Below are 24,728 nucleotides of genomic sequence, written 5' to 3'. Positions count from 1 at the left end.
TATTGTAACAAGTACTACTTCCTATGTGGTTACAACTTCACAAAAATCTTCCAGATAGAAAGAATAACCAGAAAGTAGAATTTAGCAAATGTCACTCTTCATGTATTCAGAAAAAGTACAAATCGTTTCCCACCCCAAATGTTTTGATTGTAAAATAAAAAACAAATCTGTTTTAAAGCACTTCAGTTTCTGATTTCTAAATCAGCACAGCTTTACAGAGCTGCCACTGATGCAGTCATGCCCTTGGAGAAGATTTGTTTAAGCATGACAGAAACAGGTCCTGAGGTAATTCAAGATATTACAGGTCTCGGATTTTGTGCTTTCCATTTTTCAACAAAGAAAACAAGCCTAATCTAATTTGCTCCCGTGTGCCATTTAAAAACGTAACTAAACAGATCACAGCTGAAGTAGATCAGATTAACTGCTAAAAAAAGGTTGCCTTGACAAACTGCAAGCTTCTGTTGGTAAACAGAAAAGTTTACCAACACCTTTTGTGGATACAAAAGGCACAGCAAAAACATACAAACCTACTTGGCAGGAGGCTGCCTTGTGTTTAATTTGCAAAGCGAAGGCTGGCACAATAAGATGTAAAGCATTTTTATTGAACAAAGAGCTGTTCAGGCGCTGTGATATCCGTAGCAAACCATTACAGGAAAGGGCTTACACCACCCTTTTCCTATCTTTTAAACCTGGCTGAAGTTACCATTTTGATCATTCCACTTCACCTGGTAGAATGCCTGCTCACAACAATTACAGCAAAAGGAATCTCCACCGGGGACTGATGTGCCATGCACAGCCTTGTCTCTGGACACACCTGTAAGCCTGCTATTTCTCTCCTATGAAATATTTTCAGTTAAAAAGGGTAAAATGTGAGCAGAAATATGTGATTTTTCAGCTTGGTTGCTGATTTCCTAGAACAAGAAGAGGATCATACCATATGAGTAAAATTAAATTCAAAATATTGGGGTCTTTGTCAGAGAAGGATTAAAGTCATCTATTTCCCATGCAACATGTATGTTAATGTCACATTTTGTAGAAGCAGGGAATCTCGAAGAACTCTCATTTCTGTGGGGCTTCTATAATAAAATTAGAAGAGAGTGCTCAAACTTCAAATTCCTTCACAGACAGTTCCTATAATGATGGGGTTCTGCATGGTTTTGTAACAAAGATTTATGCATTCATAATGCCTATAATAATGTCTTCAGCTGATTAATTTCAACAAAAATTAAAAAGGGTTAATATTTCTAAATCCATCAGATTTCATAATTAAGATGGTGGCTGGATAGAGGCAACGGCTTTAAACAGTCTCTCTGTAAGAGGAAGTTTTGGGGCTCAGCTCCATAATATTACTAGAGCAGTAAGAATCCACATAGGGGAACATTATGAAAGACAGCTATAGGAATTCTGCTATCTAAAAAGCAGGAATCCTAGTCTTCATAAATATCCTAGGACCATTTCTTACAGATATATGCAGAAGATTCCTTCCAACATCAACACATTGTGAATAAAATTTACTGGGTTCATTTTTTTAATGCATACTTCTCACTATCCCACTTTGCATTTGACAAAGAGCAGTGTAAGTGAAATAAAAAAATAATCTTATTTGTGGGAAGGAAGGGTAGAAGATAAAGCAAATATAATTCCTTCCCCAATCTTGCTACTAAGTTTTCATCCTGGAAAAGCCACGTTTCTGTATGTGCAGGGTCCCTATCAATAAACACAGGGCTAATAAATTTCTGTCTTTGTAACCTCTCCTGGAGTTCCACACCAAGCAGGACACCAGACAGAGAGACACAAGCCTGGCAGCACACTCCAGCACAATGCCAAGGTGCATCCAGCACGCCGAGGGACCTGTCCCACTGAGCTCTGAGCCACAGCCACACTGTAAACCACCAGGAGCATGCCAAGCAAAGGAGACAACTGTAAGTGTAATCAGCAAGCACACGTTCTCTCAGGTAGAGGAAACTATCACACAAAGCTAGAGACCTCTTCTCACCGTATCAGATGTAATTAAACCACTTCAGGCACTGTGGGAAGCTATTTCCAAATGCATTTAAGTAAGGCAGAAAGAATGATTTTAGCTATCAGACCATTTAAAAGGAGTGAAGCTAAGATTCCCCTTTGGGTCTAATCAAGACTTGTACACCAGCAGATGTTTTCTTCTAGTCTCTGATAAATACATATGACTGTATCTTCTGGTTTCTTTATGAAACACTAATTGCCCACTGCACAGAAAGTCTAATTGATGTAGCATGTGATCACTGTTGTTTGCACATTTTTCATGGCTCTAATACTTGTGCACAATGCATGAGTTTTGCATCTATACAAGGTGAGCCATTTCAGCCTGAAGGAGCATCCACTGAATATCACTCAGCTTCCTTCTGTCAGATTCAGAGGGCTCCATTTTCTTGCTCACTCAGGACCTACCGAAACTGGCACAGGGTGAGGAGGTTCAGCAGAATTATGGAAAGAAAGCTGGCTGGCACTAGCAAACTAGAAATGTGTAAGACAGCAACAGCTTCCTGCATGCGACCCTCCAAATGCGTTTACACTTGTGGGATGGTGTTGTGCACTACCAGTGCACACACTCTTATCTTCACTAGTGTCAAACTGGGGAGTACACAGGGTGTCTGTCAGGACTGCCAGCCCACAGCAGTGACCCTAGCAGTGACCAGAGACTGCTCAGCCAACCTTCTGAAGCTCTGTGTGCTGGCAAACCAGCCTGCTCTCCAAGGAACACATCTACTCCCACCTGCTGACAGAAGGACCTCCGCCAGAGTCTGGAATCCACTTCAGAAAGACTGCTGCTGACAGTTTTTGGATGGCAGCAGAGACTTGGAATCCTGAGCAAATATTTATCTGCTTTACGATTATTAAAAGATTTAATTTAAGAAGAGCTGGACAATGATAAGAAATACTGCCACTGACGGACAAATTTAGCACAAGTCACACTATATCCAGACAGCACATCCACTGCTCTCCCAAAACCAACATCAGCCAGGTACAGAGGACACACACAAAAAAGGAAAGAACCACAGAAACAAGGAAAACAAGCTTCCTTAAATATTGAGTATCATTAGGAAACAGAGGCAGGCATTTAATGATGCAAAAATAAATGCCTTCACTTCCCAAAGTAAGCAACTCAGGGAGTCATTAATAATGACTCAGTCATTGTTAGTTATAGATCTATTCTAATGGCACAAAAACAAAAAATAGAAACAATATCATAGCCATGTCATGAAAAATTAGCAACAAGACAGATGTCATCAAGTGAAAAGCAAAACTGTACAGAACATCTTTCTGTTCACTCTTTTTGCAGTATGCGCTCATGTTTGGCACTGTTAATCCAAGACCACAGCAGATGTAATATTGCAGAGCTGGCTGTAAACTAAAACCCTTTGGGCTGAATTTTCACCCCAACACACAGAGAACTACTTTGAGGTTGCTTCAAAATGTCAGCTGGGCATATTTACAGTCCATCACACAATGTAGTGAAAAATCTCTATGCCTCTAATGTATCTTACATTTTTCTTCAGAATAAGCTTTTTCAGAAGAAAATTACTTGCTCTTGCCAAGGAACACATTAGAATCGCACTGTGTTATACGCTGTTTGTCATTTTGACTAGGCAACACAATAGTCCTTCTCCTCCCTTCTCATTCCACCACATTAAGTATTTTCAACAGAATTGGAGCACTCCTGAAAATCCAGCCATACACAGGTTCACAGTGTTCCATCCTTTAAAAGGCCTGTAACAGCCTAAAGATAAAATACAGCTATCCTGAATGGTTTTAAACCACCTGTTTCAAAACCTTTATATTTTAACAGAATACAACAAGCAATAAATGGGATAGTCATTCCCAGTGAGCTCCCAGTTGCCTTATTATCTCCTTCAATCTTGGTTATAACTTATACTATTTGATACCATATCAGTGAAAGGAGGGCTTTCAGAAATTACAGTTTATTGTAAATAAAATTTCCCAAGCTTTAAAATATTTTCTTCCAAGTCTCAAGTTCGCTGCATTCTTTTACCAGAAGACTTTGTAAGAGAATGCCAATTTATCAAATCTAAAGTTTATGAACTTGATGACCTCCAGAGTTTCAGAATAAAATTTAGGGGAGACAGGCCCAGCACACACCAACAAATAACCTGAAAATCCAGGCATCTGAGGCATTAGAAACACCTTTCTAAAGAATGAAACAGAGGGCAGAGACTTGAACACCTGAACTTGCTCATCCCACTTTCCATTTTATGCAAAGGTACCTTCACTTTTTTTTCCAACAGAATAATCTGGAAACCACTCTGACACAAGGTGCACAGGATAGGAGAACTTTTTTCCTTCCAACATTACTCGGAACAACCTATATCTTGCAAATCCTAAGGCACAGAACATTAAATTAATAAAAAACAGAGGGTGCCTGGGAACAATAATGGGAAGGAAAAAGACATGAAAGGAAGGACAGAGGAAAGGAAGGAAGGAAGTTAGGAAGGACTTTAAATTTCATTTAAATTTCTCCTGTGCTGGTTTTTCTTGATCTTCAAATTCTGAGAATGATATTCAAGCCCCAACGAGGTAATTAAGAATTTTTCAGGCTGCATCTATACTTCCAGAATACTACAGTATATCATTATTTGAAATAGCCAACATTTAAAAAGCATCTTCCAGGATACCTCAAACTTCTAGCAATGTCAAGATCTTTTTGTTCTGATATGATGGCCCAGTTTCTCTGGGTATTAATACAGTATTTCTTAATATATCTGGCAGATGCAGGAATTATCCTAGTATTCTGAAAAGCCAGAGCCTAGATTAGGTGACTCGTGCTCTTTTAATAGCCAAAAATTAATACTCTTATTTCAGACCAGATAATGAATTCTACACTAAAAGTTACATGCCCATTGTGAACAGATGGGCATATAACTTTTACTTATAGAGTTTAGTTTTAGAATCCCTTGTGGCAGTTTCCCAGCTAGCTGTAAACAGTCAAGCACACGTAGTGGAAACAATTTCAATATGGCAGTTCCTAGCTGCTCCCAGACTGAACGGCACTGTTACTCGAAGGAGTAACTCACTTGTGAATTTCTGACGTGGCCCAATACCAGCGACCTGGAGAAGGGGGTCGAGGGTTTCCTCAGCCAGTTCACAGATGACACCAAGGTGGGTGGGAAGGTTGATCTACTGGAGAGCAGAAGGCTCTGCAGAGGGATCTGACAGGCTGAATTGACGGGCCAAGGCCATCTGCAGAGGGCTGAACAAGGCTGAGTCCTGTCCTGGGGACACAACAACCCCCGTGCTACAGGCTGGAGGAGGAGCGGCTGGAAAACTGCCCAGTGGAAAAGGACCTGGATCTGCCGCAACCCGGCGGAACGTGAGCCTGGCCCACGGCGTCCCGGCCTGGATCGGCGAGAGCCAGCCGGGCAGGGGCTGGCCCTGGGCACCGCTGGGGCCACGTCTGCGCCCAGCTCCGGGCCCCTCACCGCAAGACAGACATCGAGGGGCTGGAGAGAGTCCAGAGAGGGACAGGGGAGCTGAGGAGGGGCTGGGGCACGAGTCCTGGGAGGAGCAGCTGAGGGAGCTGGGGCTGTTCAGCCTGGAAGCGGCTCAGGGGACCTTACTGCCCCCCACAACTCCCTGAAAGGAGGCTGTAGCCAGGTGGGGGTTGGTACCTTCTCCCATGTAATTAGCAATAGGATGAGAGAAAACAGTCCCAAGTTGTGCCGGGTGAGGTTTAGATGGGATGTGAGGAAAAAACTTCTTCATGGAAACAGTTGTCAAGCATTGGAACAGGGTGGCCTGTGGTTATTTAAATAACCCCGGGGTTATTTAAAAGCTGCGTGGATGTGGCACTTAGGGACACGGTTGAGTGGTGGACTTGGCAATGTGGGGTAAATGGCTGGATTTGATGATCTTGGTCTTTTCTGACCAAATGATTCTATGATTGCAGAGTTGTAACAATACACCACCTGCAAAGGCACACGAGCTCTGACAATAAAACAATGTTGATGTTATTCTAGGACAAGCACAAAAAGTTTCACTAAAACCTTACACTTGACTTTTTAAATCTGCAGCAACAGACAGTGGAGTGATTTAAGATTCAGTAACCTGGAAGAATCAATTACCAAGGTCTGATTCAATGAAGTGTACAGACACCTTTAAAGTTATTTAACATTGCTCTACAGATGCAGTGTCCCAAAAGAGGCATTATTCACCCGTACAACTGAGCTAAAGTTTCAGCATAGAAGACTTCAAGCAATCCCCAGGTTTGCAAAACACTGTTTAATGGAAATTCACACTCCTGGCTTGATTACTGGGATTTATATCTGCCAAAAATAGTGGGATGAATTCCAGGGTACAATATGTGTCTTAGTCTTTCGGTTTCCACTCAACCTGATCCGAGCAATTAGTCTAAGTCATTGTCTGGGCAAGTTATCTACTCTTTAATTTCCACAGTACATTCAATAATTTCCTCAAATTTTCAGAAGTGAGAATTGCTACACGATGCAATGTAATTTGTTTTTGTTGCTGTTACTGCAGCCAAGTGAAAATGCTGCTGCAGAAATATGGGCTAGCAACAACCTTCTCCAAAAAAAAAAAACCAAACAAACAAACAAAAACCAGACCTGTTTTCTTTATTTTTCTTGCTGTGGCACAGGAACAATTAATGCAAATATCGAGCCTTTAACTTCATCCATTTTACTTTCAAACTGATACCAAATTTGAACTACAGAACTGTTCAGATCCCTTTCCTAACTGCAGATCAAATACCAATGTACTTGTATTTCACTTGCAAATACAATTTCCAACTAAGTCATCATCTGAAGCTAATCAAGGAATTTCTTCATCTTGTAATATCTCATTTGCTGCTAGTTAGAACTGTGATTAGAATTAAAATTACCATTAAAAGCCTCACGCTGTGGTTTCATTACCTGTGTCAAATGAGTTACAATAATCATGAATTATGATATTCACAGGCTTGTGTTAACATGCATCACAACAGGGATCACAAGGTTTCCACTGAAATTTGCAATTCAAGACTCAATTTTCATAAACATCTGAGAATCCAAGCTAGAACTCGACTTCGTGAAAGAATGACTCGGGTACTTGCATTGTCAGTGAGCAAGATAAGTGTGTCACTCACAAGCACATTGGCACATCCAGCCAATACAGCCCACTTGCCATTATTTGCTCAACGAAAACATGAGCTCAGAGAAGGGTATGGCACCAATCCAACCCCCTTCTAAGTCAGTAGAGAAAGGCTCTGGTGCCACCTCTTTGGGGCAGCTCCCTGCAAGCAAACACACAACTTCACGGATGGCGGAGGGCAGCCTTAGTTACTGCAGCATCCCTGCTTTCAGGGGGAAGGACGCTGGTCTGAATGCACAAAATCAGCATCCAAATCTGCAAAGTTCTCTTCCTAGCAGAAGCAGTTACTCTCCCCTGCTCTGGAAGACCTACTGCATTTCCCTGAAGGAGAAAGGGATTTCAGTTGGGTCACCATTTCTCTTTAAGGATAAAAAATTGAAAAATATGTAATCCCTCAACTTATTAGCAATACTGAAGTATGAAACTCACTTCTGCTGTAATCACTGAAAGGGAAAGGAAAGATAACTTTTAGTTTCTTATTAACATAAAAGAATAAAATACAAAGCCATCTAAAAAGTAATTATGGAGCAAACTGAGCTTTTAAAATATTGTGAAGCTATGCAATGTAGACATAAACTACCTAAATTACATTGCCATCAGGTGTTAGATTAAACAACCTGGTGAAAAATAACTATGTCAGGAAAAAAGTTTCATCTTTTGTGACATGTATTCATCCAAAATAATTATTCCAGTCCTTCCACCTTCTCCCACTGTTAGCTTTGCACATTCTATACATCCTTTCCTGAGAGCGCATTTCCTTATCTAAGTCAGTATCCCCTGACTTCCCATTTTCTTAAGAACAGATAGTCCAAAGAAGCTAATGATCATATGCCTAAAAAAAACATGAGAGGGGGAAAAAAAAAAAAAAAAAAAAAAAACCAACCCAACCCCACCATGCCAGCAATCACCCTGAGCATTCCATTTACATTTTGTGCCCCTCTCTTAGTACCTGCCTTCTAAACTGAAAATTTTCCAGCCTGAAGACTGCCTTGGTGTATACCTGCATGTTATTAGCACTGTGTAAATGACAGCAGGGCCCAAAGAGGCATTACATTCCAAGCTGAGAGTCCTCAGAACTTGCGGGTATCATCATCATCGCCCTGCCATTACATCAAGATAAAAGATATTGCAAAACTGTGGGAATACAGTTCTTTCATCCCTGCCATCCCCTGTGCATGACACAGACCCGTCACCAAGAAAGGCATCTCCTAGTCCCTGTTACTGGCCTTCACATACTACGGGAACGAAATGTTCAGCAGTAAGTGAGATACAAAATAAACACCAATTTTAATATCTGTGCTTAAGGCATTCATCTTTGAATACACCACTGCAAACACTGAAATTAATTCTCAATAGTCTGCAAAATAAATAATTTCAGCTTTTAAAAATTGCAAATGTACTAACTACTTAAGTAACACAATAAGAAGTTGGCATGGATTTCTTTAAAAGCGACAAACAATAAAATATAAATTAAATAGCAAATGTTTACAGAGAAGGGTATTTACAGAGTAGGGTATCTTCTGCAGGCTCCATACAGCTGGCAAGACAGAATTCTATTTTTGTGAATAATCTCGAAGTAGGAAAGAACAGAAAAAGAGGCAAGGAGAGCAAGATACAGGGAAAAATGGCAAAAAGAAATCCGTTCATCAGTTGAAAGAACAGAAAAGCATGAATTAGAAAACAAGTCATTAGTGTGAGAGGAAGAAAAATGAGGAGGAAGTGTGAAAAGAATCCAGATCTCTAGAATGGCAATTTTTAGTTACTAAATAAAAAGTACCACCTTCTAGAATAACTGCTGCTTGCATGTCTATGTGGATGCCACTCCAGGGAATGTCCAAAAACCCTCAGGCATAAGAATCAAAACTGTCCCACTCAGGGAAGCGCAAGAGGAGAGACATTACATTTCATACCTATTTTCCGGCTGTGATCTAAATACGGCACAGATGGCTTGTAAATGATTGTCACTGCCAGGAACCTGCAAATGATTGTTGCTACCAGAAACCCGTCGGCCTGTGAAAAAAATCAGTTTTCGCCTCAATCTGGCTGCTGATACCACAAAGGTGGTGGGGGGTGGCCGTGCTCTGGGACAACTGGGTGCATCACTTACTGCCATAAGGCCCACGCAAGGGGTGGCAAAGCCCCTTCAGCCCCTTACTTAAATCCACCTTTGGCACACTGCAAAGCACAAGAAAATGAGGTTTCATGCCCGGCTCTGCAGCTCATCTCCCTTGAGCCTTGTCCCATTTCCATTTAAGCCAACACCCCGCAACTTCCACGGCTTGGGACACTTATTTTCCTCACCTCTCTTTTCTGCCTGGTTGATTTAGGGTACCAGCTTTAGAGGTAGCAATCGCCTGTGACATCCCCCTCACACCGATGCTGGGCAAACCACCTTTGATCTCTGCTGGAGTCGCTATGCACCACAGCAGGAACACTCCATGCAAGAGCACAGAGTTCCATTAAGGGAGAGCTCTAACTTAAATGTTTTAAAAGCACACGACCGGGCTAATTTTATACACTGAATAGCCTGAGAAAAGACAGCCTGATTTCAGAGAAGAGGACAGACACAGTCTTTGCACTCTTTTCCTTAGAAAAAGCAGCTCTTGTAAATTATCCATGCCTTTCCCCACGGCAGGGGGCTGGGAGCGAGCCTGACTGCATTGCGATGTTCTCGGTCAAACTGCACCTTGCAGCAAGGTGAGCACTCCACCTGCACTGCTGCCTTCACAATGCCAAAACTTAGGGGCATATAATGTCCCACTAGTTCAACAACATGCACAGAAATAAGTGTGGGATATCCTTGGTCCCCAAGGCCATTCTTGTTCCAGCACTTGTTTACACATCACACTTTCAGAAATCTTATCTGCCCTAACTGCAATGATTCATGAATTTACAATCTAGCTGTGCTCCACAATTTTCTTCCAACTGTAATCCTTCCCTTTGCAAGTAAATAACTTGTGACTGTTTATAGCTGCAATATCTAAGCACAGTCTTAAAACTTCAGAGCAAATTCATGAAATGTACAAAAATTGAGCATAATAAAGCCTGTCATAAACAAAAATAATGTGTATTATACACCATCATGTACATATCAAGACACATTATGCCACTGCAAACACAGACTGTGTGATCTGCTCTCTTCAGTGCCAAGTCCCCCCAGGGCACAGTTCATGGGGTCCCCACTGGCCATGGCAGGTTCATCCACACAACCCAAGGCTCAGCAGCATCACACAGACACTTTACAGAGAACTCTGGGGACTTGTGCTAAATTGATTCCTGTGTGGATTGGGCTTTTCAGCTGGTGGTGTTTAGATATTTCTCATGGAACAGGTTGCGTAAATGCTGATTTTAAAGTTACAGGATCAAGATTTATTGTCCAAGAAGCAGCTGAAAACACAAGAACAAAGAAGAAGAAGAATAGAGACTGGGGCCTTACTGTAATTGAGTTTACTGATATTTTCATCTTACCTAGCAGCAGTTTTATTTTACTGCAGCTTTATAGTACGAGGAATGTCTTCACTTATTCAAGACACACCAGCATACAATAAAAATGAGTATTTTATATTTAAGAAATATTATCAATTAAAAATGAGTTCAAGAAAAAGATATAAAACAAAAACATACTTTTGAACAAAAAACCTGAAGTCCTGTGAATTTGCAATGATTCCCAGACACTTCTGCGTTGTGTTTTCTACTGGAAACTGCTGAAGGATACCAAAGGAAAACACTGCTGTGCTTGAGAACATAATTCCTCAAGAAGCTACATCTTACTCTTAATTTCCATTGCAAAACACTCTTGGGACTGGGGGTAGCTAAATGGACTGCAATGGACTTTTTTTTTTAATTGTGTCTAAACTATTTTTAATTTTTATTATAAAGAGCAGACATTGTTAAAAAAAGGTACCAGTTAAAGAATTACTAGCTCATTATACCTGACATGCAGCTTCATGTTAAGTGCTTAATCATATGCTTAAATTTCTATCTATTAAATGTGTTTCATGAAAATAAGTCCAATATATTTACCTTTAAAAACCAGCTTCTTAACTATTTTTTGTAACATCAGCAAACTGAAATCTCATCCTATGACCATTAGTGTTTCAAAAGCAGAATACACAAGAGAGGATGAAAAGAGATAAAACATTGAAATCACAAACTCACAAATAATATGAATCTTTTATTGACCTCAGCATGAGCTACCACTGACACTGAAAAGATTGCCTACTATTTTTTGTTAACTCACTCAAAATGTTCTCAGCATCTTAAAAGGGGAAGTATAAGTTTGTGAGTTGTGGCCACACAGGTGGATTGCCTAATGAGTTGTACATGACACATGTGGAACTAACTCCCTCTGGCTCATTTCACTTGAAAGGAAAAATGACATTTTACTAGCGGAAATACAATCCTTCTCTGCTTGAGTTAATTCAGGTATATAGCTGCACATACATTCTACTGCTAGAAGGATACATCTTTCCAGACTTCAGCATGCCCAGCATTCTCTGCTCTGCCCCACACGCTCTTGGCTGTCACATGCCACCCAGACCATAAAGAAGGTGGTGAACCTTCCTCTGAGCTCTGAGACTCAGCAACCACTGAAATCACCATAGCAAACAAGAACGTGATGCAAGAGGGCAGATAAGCATGGGGCATTTTGCTCTCAGAGAGAAGATGAAATGTTCCAAGGGGCGCACATCGGGTCTCTCTTCCTCCCTGCGTATTCCACTCCCTCAAAATGGTACTTTGACCTAATTTATTCATACAGTGCTTTCATGTGTAAACTCAGTCACATATGCATTCACAAACCACTGCTTCCTGGGCAAGTATATTTAGGGGACCCTGGAAGGTGCTTTACACACATAAGTCCAATAAGATTTGTAATAATATACCTCTAACTCAAGGACTACCTTTGAAGACTGAAAAATAAGTCAGCTTCTTAAGAACGCTGTTAGAAGCCTAAATACAGACACTTCAGAGCAGAACCATGGTTTGGTGGCCTTCTGGTTTCAAGCAGTCCTTACCAGTTTCTGACCCTAAACACATCATTAACATTCAAGAATAACAGTATATTAGAAAAGATATGAGTATCATCAAATCTGTACTTCTCTGAAGATTTGCTGCTTTGCCTCCCTTTGTTTCTCTGTGCTGCACTGAGCAAAAGTAGAGATGTTTTATTTCTTTTTCAAGGCCAGTGCTATAAAACTCCTCAGAAAAGTTTTGGCATTGTCCTCTGCGGAGCCTTGTGTACGGCGAGAGAACAGAGAAACCGTTCCTCTGCTGTTGGGATGAGCCACGAACAGCTGTTCCTCTGGTATTTCTGTCCTCATTACAAGGCTTTAAATTACATCAGAATTCATCCACCAGTCATTTTTGAAGCCTTACTGCAAATTCCTTACATCTTTCCAAAATGCATAGGCTGAAAGTGCTATTGCTGGGAGAGTGGCAATATTCTCAGATTCATTGTAATCATGTTTCTTTCTAATTCTTCTACTGATTTGAACTATGATGTGCACATATCAAAACAGAAGATTTCCATTTGTGCAGTTATCTAGGTTTTTGGTTTGGTTTTTTTTTTCCTCTGTATTAAGGACTGAGGTATTCGTGTTCGCGCTGCTTTCATTGTGGCACACGTCTGCTACAAACACCGGCGTTGAGAATAGTAAACTACAACTGACCTGCTTAAGCAGATGTCTTTGTCTTAAAATGCACTCTATGTCTTTTTTAATTCCATGATTCTCTACCGACAACAAAAATAAAAGGTTTATCACAGAATCAACTAGGTTGGAAAAGACCTCTGAAATCATCGAGTCCAACCAATGAATACCACCTTATCAACTAGATCATGGCACTGAGTGCCATGGCCAGTCGCTCCTTAAATCTCCAGGGACGGTGACTCCACCACCCCCGCCCCCGGGCAGCTCATTCCAATACCCAATCATCCTTCGTGGGAAGAACTTTTGTTCAACTAATGTCCAACCTAAACCTCCCCTGGAGCACCATAACACAGTCCGTGTGTTACTGTATCTACCTTGTTTCACTTACAACCAAACAAATGACAGAAACATGCTTTCTGTCGTTTTCAGAGCACCTTGTTAAACCCCTCGTGATTCCCTCTTGGAAAAAAATTAGCTTGAAAAAGACACTCAAGAGAAAACTAAAAACAAAACAGACAAACCAATCCATAACGTTAATGTACTCTGAACAGCAGATTCGGAAAGGGGCCTATTACTAGAACAGCCCATCCTGCCCGGAGCGAAACATTCGGCTCGGTTTCCCCTCGGTCCGGCAAGCTCGACCCAAACTATCCCCTCGTTCCAGCCACAAACGCTCCCGCTCCACAGCCGGGCGCTCGGGGCAGGGCAGGGGGCTCCGCGCACCCGGGGCCGCTCCGCTGACGCACGGGGCTCCCGGGCCGCCGCCGCGCCGCGGCTCCCGTAGCTTATGGCAACGGCGGAGCCAATGGCAGCCGCGGGCCGGGCGCTGCCATGGCGATCCCGCTCCCCGCCATGGCGGCCCCGTCGGCCGCAGCCGCCCCGCGCATCGCCCACCCGCGGCCCCGCTCCCGGAGCCGCCGCCGGCGGGGCCAGGGCGGGCCCGGCGCCCGAGCCGCGGCGGCCGCCGCCGACGGCACAGCGCTCCGCCCGCCGGGGCCCGCGGGGCAGGACAGCTCCGCGCTCTGCCCGCTCCCCGCGGTGCTGACAGATCGCGCCGACAGCAGCCCCCGAACTTCGCGGGGCGGCACCGACCTGAAGTTGTGCGGCGGGACCGGGCGCCTCTCCGGGGAGCGCCCGCACGGGCCGGCCCGCGATCCGCTCCCCGCGGCGGGACCCGCCGCGCCCCGGGGAGCGTCCGGCCGCCCCGGCCCCGCGACCGAGGCGCGGGCTCTGGCGGGGAGCACCCACCCCGAGGGGCAGCGGCTCCTGCTCAGAGGCAGCCCCGGTGCCTCCGCCCCACCCGCCGCCTCCCGCGGGGTCTCCCCCTACCTGTAAGGGATCCAGTCCGCCTGGTGCCGCGAACTCATCTCTCCCCGGCGACGCTGCCCGGAGCCGAGGAGGCGGACGCGGCCGCTGCTGCCCGAGTCGGAACCCGCCACGGCGCGGGCAGCATCCTCCGTCCGGGGCGGGGGCGGGCGGCGCGCCGGTTATCCCGGCAGCGGCCGCAGAAACATCCCCCCGGGGAGGGCTCCCAGCGGCGGGCCGGGCTGCATGGGGAGGGGGCGGCCAGAGGCAGCGGGAGGCGGCTCCCAGCCCTTCCTCCCTGCCCGGAGCGGCGGCTGAGTCGCGCACCGGAGCGGGGAGGGGCGGGGGAAGGGCCAGCGGCGGGCAGGGAAACGCTGGGCAGCAGCGCCGCGTCCCCGCTGCCGCTATCCGCCCGCCCCCCCGCCGCCGCGCTCAGGCATCGCCCGGGCGAGGCGGGTCCCGTCGCCCCGAGCCGAGCCGCCCTCCGCGCCGGGCCCGCCCCTGCCCCGCCAGCCGCGCCGCCGCTGGGCAGATGCGGGCGTGGGCTGCGCTCGGCTCGGCACGGCACAGCCCGCCCTGGCATCGGCACAGACCCAGCCGTAAGTCGGGCGATTGCCGAGCAGCCCTCGGCTGACCGGGGCGTGGAGGGGTGCGAGGAGAGCGCAGCCTTGCACGCAGGCTCCTCTCAGCCCAGCCCCCCGCCAAAATGTATGAATTGAAGCAACTCAACCCAAAATGGTCGAGGAACCACGGCCTGGGGGCTGTTAGTAAGAGCTTACCGCGGCCCTTAAGGCATAATCCGCGGTTTCGGTTTACCGACAGCGGACCGATGCCTTGTGGTGATTGAGAGCTTTTGGGATCTGGTGATCGCAGCCGCCTCTGCTGGCCCTGATGTGGCCGTGAGCGCCGGCAGCTCTCCTGGGAAAGCCACGTTGGAAAGCTGCGGCTGGCTGGGAGCAGAGCAGGGTCACAGTGCCATAAGGAACCCATCTTTTGCTACACGGGTGTAGTACAGGCCACCATCCTTTCAGCACAACAGGGCCAGCTCTGCTCCAGCTCTACAGCCACAGCAGAAGTAAAGCCCCTTTAAACCATGTAAATCCTGTGTCAGATTATAAGCTTATAGAAACAGTTGCTGACTTCATGGAAGAAACATGACCTGAGGGGGAAAAAAACAAACAAACAAACAACAAAAAAAAAACCCAGTGAAATATAAGGATTAATGTCATAGTTGTTGAGACAGCCACAGCACTCAAGAGTGCTTCTTTAAAAACTTCAGGGAGCCTCAAGTATCAGTACCTTGTTACCTAAAATACCTTCTCTACATTGCAGTCCCATGAGCCACTCCACACAGCTCTGGCTCTTTCTCTCCTCCTTCTCTCTTCTTTCCACAGTTCCAGCTCACTGCTTCCTGTCTCCTCACAGCATGGCCAGCAGACTCCAACTGACTGACCACTCTACCAACTAACTCACTTTTATCACCCAAAACTGTGAGGGCAAGGCTGTAATTAACACAGCTGCAACACATTAGGAGCAAGAGTGCCTTCAGCACTATCTCTGTCTGTTCTCCTACAGATGAGTGAAAAATACTATCTGTATTTGCTTTGAATAATGCCAGTCTGGCCCCTAGTATCTCTCAGGTTTTGTTGTAGGTATCGTAACATTTGTACTGCATATGTGGGAGATATTTAAAGAGAACTTAGGAGTTAACTGAAGTCACCTTTTCTCCCAAAGCAGGCATTGGGAAATAAACAACCAAAGAGTTAAATGTGGCACTCTTTGTACCTTGGAAATGCTTAGATAGTGAGGGCCACCTGAGTAACAAAGATGTGAAACTCTGACCTGCTAAGCCATACCCAAATTGCAACACTGGTCTTCTGCCTGATGTGTGAGCTCATGTGGAAAAAGGTTATGATACAGGTCATCCCATCACAAGGACTGCAGAATTAAAAGGAAAGATGAATGATTAAGGCTCTGGAAAGATGCACATCTGAGCAGAGAGTGAAAAAAAAAAAAAAAAAAAAAACCAAAACCACTTCACCTAAGAAAATAGAGACAGGGAGTTTAGTGGTACATATCTAGAAATGGTAGAGTAGAACAGAAAAAGAACCCTCATTTTGGATTTATAGTATAAAAAGCAAGGAGACTATTATAACTTAGGAAATTAGAAACAGATTGAAGGAGATACTTTTTCACTCAATGTAACTCTTATGTTTGGATTCACTACCAAAGACCATGGCCAAGGCCAGGAAGCCAGCAGAGTCAACAGAAGATGGCACGCTTGGTAGGCAACACAAACATCATGTTCCTCCTCACTGTCATGAACTGTCAGAGGCTATTTCAAATCCAGAAACCAGAATTTAAACCTGTTCCCAAAGTCCAAACGAGATCTGCGTTTAAGGAAGAATTCTCTCACATCCATACTAATAGAAAGTTGTGCTGCTTTCCTGACCAGTGTCAGGCAGTGGATTTGACAGACCTCCCTCCATTCCAGCCAGACACAACCTGGAGCTGTGAAACAACGGGCTTCACCACCTGGCAGTGTTACTAGCATGAGAAGGCAGCTGAGGAGAGATTCCCATCTCCTAGTACTAAGCTGTGTGCTTTTTAAGCATGGAGGCTTCTGTGGAAGAGATGAAAGACAGAAGAAGAGCTTCCTGTCTTCAGAGACTAAAGTTCTCAAGACTGATGATTAGAATATCTATTTTCAAAAACTTATAATATAAAGGTTGGTAGATGAGCAAATACATGCACACCAAAAAGATGTCTCTGAACTTTGGAGTGGTACAAAATATGGAAGTGCTTTACTGCCATTTAACAGCCCAAGATCATGTTTGTATTCATGGATACAAAGCATACAGGGCTACCAGGAGTTCAAAATGAGAGACTGCCAGGGCGCCCTGGAAGATGGGTATACACAGAGCGTAATGTCCATCCAGGAAAAGCTGACAGAGAAGAAGAAAGATGAGGAATATTTTATGGGAAGAAGGGGAATACAATTTTCCAGCATTTTATCTGCCTTTTGAATGGCTTACTTATGCTCTCAACCCATTTCCTTATCCTCCCCTGCCCTGATCCTCCTTTATCCCTTGCCATCTCTGGTAAATATGTTTCATATAGTTTCACTGTCCAGCTTTGATTCCTTCTCACCAGCAGTGTTCTGCCTCCATTTCTGAAGCAGCTGAGTGGAGTGGAAAGGTGAATACCAGTCCTCTGTGGCTGGCAGCATTAAGAGCGGGGTTAACTGCACACCTCTAACTCTGAGCAAGGTCACAACTCACCAGCCTTCTCCGGATGTCCCTCTGCTTTTTCTGTGGCACACAGAGCTATCTCTGAATGACAGGGCAAGTGTTAGAGAGAAATCCTTTTCAGGAGGAGGACTGAGGTGTTCATTTTACTGCGTAAGAGATTGCCCTTTGAGTGCAGATCCATTCACTGGCATCTCTATTAATTCTCAGCAGCTCAGGGAAGACCTGGCTTCACACACACAGGTTTTTACCAAGCACTAAAACAAGGAAAACCAGAAAAAAGCACCAACGTGTAACAAATAACCCTGACATACCACGATGATTTCTAGGTGCTCTCTGTGAATAGAGCTGTACTTCTCAAAAGCCATGTTTAATTAGTTTCAGATGCCAGCCTGATGAGCAAGGCAGTCTGTTAGAAAAATGGTGCTTTAAAGGTTCAAGGACTGATACATGAAACAGCAGCGACACAGATGCAAACCTGTCTCCTCCACTGCCAAACATGTCTCACTAAGCAACATCTTCGTCTATATAGTCTGCCATCTTTCCAATTATCCCTGTTTAGTCCTCTGTGTAAAATAAGTGTCCCACTAATACATTTTTATATTGAGGTGATGAATAATACAACACAACTGTATCTAATAGTTGAAAACACCTGCATTTGCAACTGAAAGCCTTCTGGCAATCTGGGTAGAGAGCAGGACATCAAAGCAGAAGCACTGTTGAAAGGGAGCCAGAAGAACCTAAGAAAGCAGTAAAATAAGAAACTGTTGTAAGCTCTTTCCTAAATGTACAGATTCATTACTTTTAAGTCTATTTTTCCCATGATGGGGAAATGAATTATTTTATTGTTTAGCCCATAAAAATAAAAGTAGTAAATGTATATACTGATTTGAAAAAGAGCATAGAGTATCTTTTATAGAGTGGTTTTTATCTATCTATAGTCCTTTGTATTTCTTTCTAGGCCCACTGTTACATCTGCACTGCTGAGTGCGGCACTATTCAGAGCTTTTTTGCTGCAGAAAGGTCTGCATGTTGAGTGCCTTAAGTTTCCTACACCTCAGAGTTGCTACAATATACTCAGGTTATGTATTGAATTAAATTCCCACCTCTTTTGCCTTTTTAGCTGACCTGGAAAAAAGCTGATTTTAGAAAAGGGAAAGTATAGTAATGAACTCAATAACCCATCCTTGGTTTTTGCTGGGGTGTAACACATCCTAACTCACAGTTCCCAACTCTTTCAAAAGACATCTAAGAGACTAAAACAATCTTTACTTTTTAGGTCTCTTAAAAGCCATGAGCTGCCAGTTTGTTGCCTCTGGGCCAGTTCAAGCACAGTGCAGAAACATTTCTATCTAGCCTTTTAAATCTTATGGTAGCACAAACAGAAGAGATTTGGCATAAAAGTGTAAAGACCCTGAACTTTAATTTATTGGCTTGAAATTTTCTAATTTTAAGCTCCAACTTACAAGGAATAGGGAAGGATGTGTTTGTGCTGGCATAGCTACAGACATGGTTGTGTTTAGATTTTCCATTCCAATGTATCTAGAATCAAGAGATCATATTTGAAGTTAAACCACACCAAATAAAATTTATCTGTACTCTTTACAAACCTGGAGTTTCTAAAAATATTCATGGATTTTTCTGTATAAAGCTCAGATCAGTTGTGAGCATATCTAGGATATTTTGTTTGCTTGCTTGAAAATCAGACTGTGGAACTAACCAGCACCAGATGCAAAAGCTGAAGGTTTTGTATAATGAGCTGATGTTCATCAGGATCAGTATATTTCTTCCTAACCAGTGAGTTCTGAATTTTATTGAATCAAATTCAGAATAAACTCTCAGGATGATAGTAAGGGTGTTAACACTTCCCCAAATCAAAAAAAAAAAAAAAAAAAAAATCCTCTCAAAAAGTGAAAAAAAATCATAGCCCTGGGTGGTAATTTGGCCTTTCAACATTTCAGTAACACCAAAGACATGACAGGTAATTCTGCCCATTGTTGAGGTCTTTGGATGAGGCTTATGCCAAGTTCACTATCATTGTGCCTTAAACAGGAAGAAGCCCAAGTTAGATCTTGTTTTGCAAGAAAACAAACAAGCAAACAAAAAAAGCATTATTTTTGACATCCCAATTTCAAATATAACAAGAAAATTTTATAGTAAAGGTGAGCAATTTGGAGATGAACCTCTGGGGAGGAAACAGATTGGTACATGAAAGACTAATTACATGGTTGATCCTCTCCCTGTCTCCATAAAAGCTCACTTTTCCTTATTGCACTTCATCTATTCTCATTCCAAAAGTACATTCCTGCTTCTTTATTGTGAGGCTGCGAAGTATAAATACTTATCAGTAACACCCTGAAATAGAATCTATTCTGCAATAACAGAATAGAGTTCCCTTGCCACCTAAGGCAATTTTTCACTTTAGTCACTTCAGTTTGAGCTTGCCTAGCTCCAGGAGATTCTGTCTAATACCAGTTTCCTTAACAGTTAATATCAAGCTGGCACCTACATCTACGCATTCCTATAGAATAGGAAAGTATGAGAAAATCTAACTTTTGAGGAAGGAAAGCTGTTAAGCTCCCTTTGCCAGCACTAGAAATCAAGCCTCATATGTCACTGTCCTTGTGTGGGTGGCCTGCTTTCAACAATGGTGGCCTGTTTTCAACACCTTCTAAAGAAGTTTTAATTCAGTCTGATATCGCATCCTATAACATACTCAGCATCTCTCTCAAAATCATTCACTGGGTACATCCAGTGTTCTTATTTTCCAGTGTAAGTAAAAAATCCTCTTACTGAGAGGAAAACAAACTATGTCACCAGTGGACATAAAGTCACTGAAACTTGAGTGAGAATCTAATATCATCATAATTGAAGCTCCTGTCATCTTTGGAATTGTTGTCCCGTTGAACAATTTCCTAAATGAAGTGGGACCACTAGAAGGTGATTCTTTTCCAAATTCCCTTCAGACTCCCTGTTTGACTGCCCTCTAACATGATTCTTACATCCTGATGCTTAAAGAGACTGTTCATGAAGGATGAATTTTCCTATGAAAGGAAAATTATGTATTTAAGCACATTTGACAGTGCTTAAATACAAAATTGGATAATCCTATGCCATTTCAGCATACTATTTCACATAAGTTTTCCTTTAAAAGGTTTCTTTTCCCTTTATTTATTATTATACTAAATTATTATACTAAATTTTGCACTGTAATTTTGCTCCCATATCTGGCACTTATGCTCTTTGGACTTTTCTGAACCATTTACATTATTCACATAGCAATCAAGGCAGTTATAATACAAAATTAAAAAAGACATATTATCAAAAAATACCCCTGCCCAAAGTACATGTCTCTTCCCTATAAGAAAGGTCTAAATTCATAGGAAACTAAATGCAGGTTTACTGCTCATGAGAATTAAGTCATTTGGGGTGGGTTTTTGCCTTCTAAAAGTCAATGATCATTTTCAGTTCTGACTAATTTTCTGTTTTGTTTTGTTATCGTGGAATCACAGGATAGATGGCATTGGAAGAATCTCATTTCTGGAGATCATTTTACACTCAGCCAGCAAGAGGAGAACATATTGCTTCTCCCTTTGTCCCAAATGTAGGGGACCCTGAGGTGTCCTTCCAGGACAAAACTCCCAATCTGGAAGAGCCATGTTGAAATTCCTGCAAGCTGTTAGCAAATGGTAGCATGTCTTATCCTGCTACAAGGATAAATCTCAGACTGTGTCTCCATATTAAATTGTCCTCCTTTTGCAGCATGGTGAGGAAGCAACTGTACTTAGTACTGCAAAACCCCAGGATTAATCTAAAGCTAAGCACATCCTTCATAGCTATTCTGTGAAAGTATACATAGGAATTACTTCCAGTTATTGTTCAAAAAGAAACAAACCACGAACATTGAAATTATACATCTAAAACTGTCTACTCCAGCTGAGAGTTTAGTTTTAAATGCTCATACTTAGCTGTGGGGGAGAGAAACACAAAGCCAAACAAAATCCTGCCTAATCTCAGGGGTATTTCCATTTCACAGATAGTTCAAACTCAGATGTGACTTATCTGCCCTTAAAAGCCGTTAACTTCACCTGACAATGAGCCAGAAAATTGAAATGCTCCCAGCAGAACTTGTAAGTAGAACCAGAAGTGCTTTGCCATAGGTGTTCGGATGGAACATCACGATAATGACCTTCTCGTTTTATATCCTCTAGATTTCTTCCATCAAACATGATTACCCAAAGAAGTCAGTTTCGTAAAAAAATAATAAAAAAAAGAGCCTCAGATTTTAAGAGAATTAACGTTCCGTTACACTTTAGCACAGAGCTGCAATCAAATTAAAATGAGGTTGAGTTCACTGTACAAAGAAAAAGGATTTGAATGGTTTTGCTTGGAATCAAAGCAGCTGGAAAATTGGAAACCGGCTTTAGAACATCTGAGCGTTTTTGTAGTGAGAAAACAGTCTACAGTCTTCAAAGTCTTCAGATTATATTTAAGATTAAATACTATCAAGTTATTATTTTTATTTGCTTTCTTTAAAATTATCTGGCTGGTAAAACTTTTCAAAAGGAGCAGGAGTAAGTATTTAAATTATTGTCCTTCTGCACTCTTTCCACTAGAATGGGCTAAATATATTTGATCTTGTGATGGAAACTCCTGATTTCCCTTCAGAATTTATGCAACTTATGAAGTTGGCTTACTGCAATCATCTGTGCTTCTGGACAATCTGTGTCACTATTCATAATACGACTGCTTTACATCATCTTTGTAACGCCATAAAATGTCACGTTCCCGTTAGAGATGACAAACTGAGGCAAGAGCTAGATGATTTGGTTTGGCTGCAGCTGTACAGAAAGCCTCTGGATAAGCTGGGGAATGATCAGTTGATTTTCCCCGAAACACCGATCCCCATACAAATTAGTTTCTGGGTAGCATGTGCCGGGCATTCTCTGAGTCCTCCATATTCACCAGGGCAAGGACAAGATGAGAGAGCATTGCTTACTCAGTGTTTCCCCAAATTACAATCTAATGCAACTGGTAATAATTTCAAATGCACAGATACACTAAATTAACTTAAACTGCTGGCTGTGAATTTCTGTTTGCAAAGGCTATTAATGTTATTGATTTCAGCACAGTTTTTCACTTTACCTCAATAGATGACTGAAGCTGTGGCCAAATAGCTCAACATAAGCTAGATGTGAGACACTGTGTTCAATAATGTGGTCCAGCCTAAAGAGCCCTCTTCTTTCAGTGTTTCAGCATGTTCTTACAAAATGCTGTATTTCAGTGTTTACCAGATGATGTGGCCATCAAAGTTTAACAGCTCTTTGCTGGCCAGCCCCCAGTTTCCACTGGAGAATGCCAGGGCAGATTTTTTTTGGCTAGAGATGCATTAAAATAAAAAAATTAAGTTCTTCAAAGAGACTTCTCCTCCATGGCAGAAGATAACGTAAAGCAAAATTTCTTATGTAATTTTGGGTTAAGAATAAAAATTAAAATAAAATAAAATAAAATAAAAAAGGTCATTCAAATAGTTTACACCTTACTAGTAAACACTTTAAAAATGTACATGGATACAACAAAGTTATCTGAGCCTTTGCAGATTATTATACCAGGAGATGGTTGTCTGACATATTTTTCTTCATTTTGCTTTGCATAAACCAATCAGTTTTTTGGCCTCTCAGACCCTTTTCAGACAATATCCACTTTATCCAAAAATTATTGTAGGTAGATATTTACAGATATTCTATTTAACATCCAACTCAGGAATTGCTACTTTAACCCTTTGGGATTTCTTCACACCTCCTTATCATTGACAGTTCCCTGTTCTTCTTCCAAGCCAAATCCTGTTATGCTTTCCTTGCATGGAATCTACATTTTCCCTTCTATCCTTCCAGCTGTGTTCACGTGCCCCTTTCATTCATGTGCCAAACGCTGTTACTCCAGTCTGGGTCATAAAATCAGTAACATGATTGCAGCCATGCCCTTTAACCCCCCTTCAGGGGCAGCAAGTTACAAATTAGCCCTGCCTGAGAGCAGGGATGATTCCAGCTTCACACAAAATGTATTATTTATGACTAAATCAAAAGGAGGCTGTGAGAACAATGCAACTCTCCTTCAATGAATGCACAGATACAGTACTTGCTGTGGGGAATGAGAAATCAGGGAGATGATCTGAATTGGGAAAAGATATAATGCATTCTATTGAAATATATATATATATATATAATTATGTAAGCTCAGTCACAAGCTTGGATTTGGTGAGACCTGGGGAGAGGAAAGGGGTAAAGGGCATGAGAACTCTGGACGTCAGAATGTGTGACTGCCTTCCTGCTGGTACCACCCATCATTCCCATTCCTGTATGATCGATGTAGGAGTGTCTCAGTTTACATTTCTTCCTTTCACAGCTCTGTCCCATTTTCTTGGACCTAAAGGACTAAGATTATTCAAGAAAGACAGAGGTTCAGGTCTTTAGGAAGGCATTTCTCTGTCTCTGCAGTTCTGTCTCACCTGTCCTACACAGAACAGCTAACCTCTAACTGGAAGCACACTTTGACTGGAAGAGGAATAAGAAGGAATAGGAAAGAGCTGGAGGGGGAGAAGGCATTAATAAAAGCCACCAGATTTTCTGCATTTGCTAGGAAACTGTTCAAAAACCACTGATGGCCCCTTTCCCAGAAAACAGTAGGATATTTAGCTGTGTTCTATATACATATAATGTATGTACATGTTGTACCTCTAGCAGCCATAATGAAGCAGTTGTATGTAGTGGATGGCACAGGCTATACCTGATTATGTGCATATATATACACACATTTATCCTGCTATACCTGCTGTGTGATTCTGCTCCCTCTCATGGAGTCCAAATTTAACAGTGTCCTTGAGAACCCACTGTGCCCAAAGCACTGTCTCTTCCTCAGGAAATGCTGAGCAGTTTCCTTATTCTGACATTTGCTATTTATTGATCCTTGTCCGCACTGTCTTCTTTTACACGAGGAGAGTAGTAATGTAACAGCCTGTTTGCAGCCAGTGCTGTGTTGTACTCGAGTATGAGAGAGATGTATTGAGACACACAGACCTAGAGAAATTCCCTTCTCCCTCTTGGCTTGTTTTCCTATTTAATTCACTACCAGACCCAGCTGAACAAGAAGACCCTTCCCGTACACAGAAATGTCAAAGCAAAAGCAAGAGTTAGTGGAAGAAGTTAAATCAAGGAGAAACAGAAAAAACCTGCAGCCAATCCAGAAAACATCAAAAAAGTTCATGAAGGTGTAATAGGCAAATTGTTGTGGAAAAAGAGAGAACAAGACAGAGACGGAAATTGTATAAAAATAAACACATGGAACAGGAGATTCAGGTCTAAAAAGCAGAGTTGGAGTTAATGGACTA

At 42.6% G+C, this 24,728-nt stretch overlaps 1 protein-coding gene across 9 annotated transcripts in view; it reads right to left on the bottom strand.

The window, feature by feature from the left end:
* Window positions 1–24,728, bottom strand: part of TUB (TUB bipartite transcription factor) — a 146,190-nt gene that overhangs the window by 59,716 nt on the left and 61,746 nt on the right. Inside the window, exon 1 of one of the 9 annotated variants that reach the window (XM_058420945.1) lies at window positions 14,118–14,238. The exons of the other annotated variants lie outside the window; for them this stretch is intronic. Coding sequence (XP_058276928.1) covers window positions 14,118–14,155 — 38 coding nt within the window. The 5' untranslated portion in view covers window positions 14,156–14,238. Of the gene's footprint in view, window positions 1–14,117; window positions 14,239–24,728 lie in introns of those variants that run through there. 9 annotated transcript variants of the gene reach the window in all.

The sequence above is a fragment of the Hirundo rustica genome, chromosome 6 (assembly GCF_015227805.2).
Source record: "Hirundo rustica isolate bHirRus1 chromosome 6, bHirRus1.pri.v3, whole genome shotgun sequence".
Taxonomy (NCBI): Eukaryota; Metazoa; Chordata; class Aves; order Passeriformes; family Hirundinidae; genus Hirundo; species Hirundo rustica.
Note: the sequence above shows the minus strand (reverse complement) of the source record. Positions and strands in the feature narration are given on the sequence as shown.